This window comes from Echinops telfairi, unplaced genomic scaffold (genome assembly GCF_000313985.2).
Source record: "Echinops telfairi isolate 266 unplaced genomic scaffold, ASM31398v2 ScPeMD7_7454;HRSCAF=8492, whole genome shotgun sequence".
NCBI classification, from domain to species: Eukaryota; Metazoa; Chordata; class Mammalia; order Afrosoricida; family Tenrecidae; genus Echinops; species Echinops telfairi.
The window spans coordinates 45,186-46,093 of NW_022111354.1; the positions used below are offsets into that span (position 1 = coordinate 45,186).

The window sequence follows — 908 nt, forward strand, 5'->3', positions numbered from 1 at the left end:
AAGGCTACTATCCATTCACAGATGGCACTCACTACATGATACATGTACTCCTTTTCTTCGGGATTCCACTCGAGTTTGGTAATCGAAATGAGGGATGCGCAGGCAATCATAGGGATGACGGCAGTGCAGGAAATGGCGGAGATGGTCATGCGTACATGGCAGGTCTTCAAGCTGTTCCACTGGGGATACGCCTTGTAGGAGATGATGGACTGCAAGAGCGTGTACACCACGCCACAGACAAAAGCCAGTAGAGCACCCCCATCATGCACTACTGGAACCGCCAATTCCTGAAAATTAGCCACGATGCCCATCCCAATGCATCCCACCAATCCAAGGACGAAGGACACCAAGTTAAAAACAGGTGCACTGAAATAGTGACTTTCATTTTGCTTCTTCACTATTTTATATCTCGTGTACATCGTAGCCGCACCAAGAAATGCAGAGAAGTTGATCATGAATCCAAAAATACCACTTTCTGGCGGTGTTGTCCCTGTATCACTGATATAGGGAAGAAAGGGGTTGACATGCCCTGACAGCACCGCGACCAAGTAAGAGATGATAAAGGCAGCGGAAGACCAGCTCACCAGGAGGAAGGGGACAAAAGCCATACCCCTCAAGAAGCATAGCATGGCGCCGTCGACACCAGGTGGGTGCAGCACTCAGTGGAGCGAGAACGCAGCGGCCTAGGGGCCACGAATGTGCGCAGCAGCTCGGGCTGAAGGTCCGCGAAGGGCAGCGCAGGTCAGGCCCTGGAGGGACCGAGGCTAAGCGCTAACTGCCAGCAGGCGAGGGCGCGGCACAGAATGGCCCGGGTGGGTGGGGCGCCGAGCGTCCAGGTTTCTCAACAGAGAAACCAGTGAAGTCACAAAGCAGCGGATCGCGCAGAACGCAGATGGATGCCACGTCAG

At 53.9% G+C, this 908-nt stretch overlaps 1 protein-coding gene across 1 annotated transcript; it reads right to left on the reverse strand.

Annotated features, from left to right (window-relative positions):
* Positions 1 to 8: 8 nt before the first annotated feature.
* LOC101651041 (DNA damage-regulated autophagy modulator protein 1) lies at positions 9 to 629 on the reverse strand (the record flags this gene model as incomplete). Its single annotated transcript, XM_013008672.1, has 1 exon — positions 9 to 629. A coding segment is annotated over exon 1 (621 nt), but the record flags the coding sequence as incomplete, so codon positions are not given.
* Positions 630 to 908: the final 279 nt, after the last annotated feature.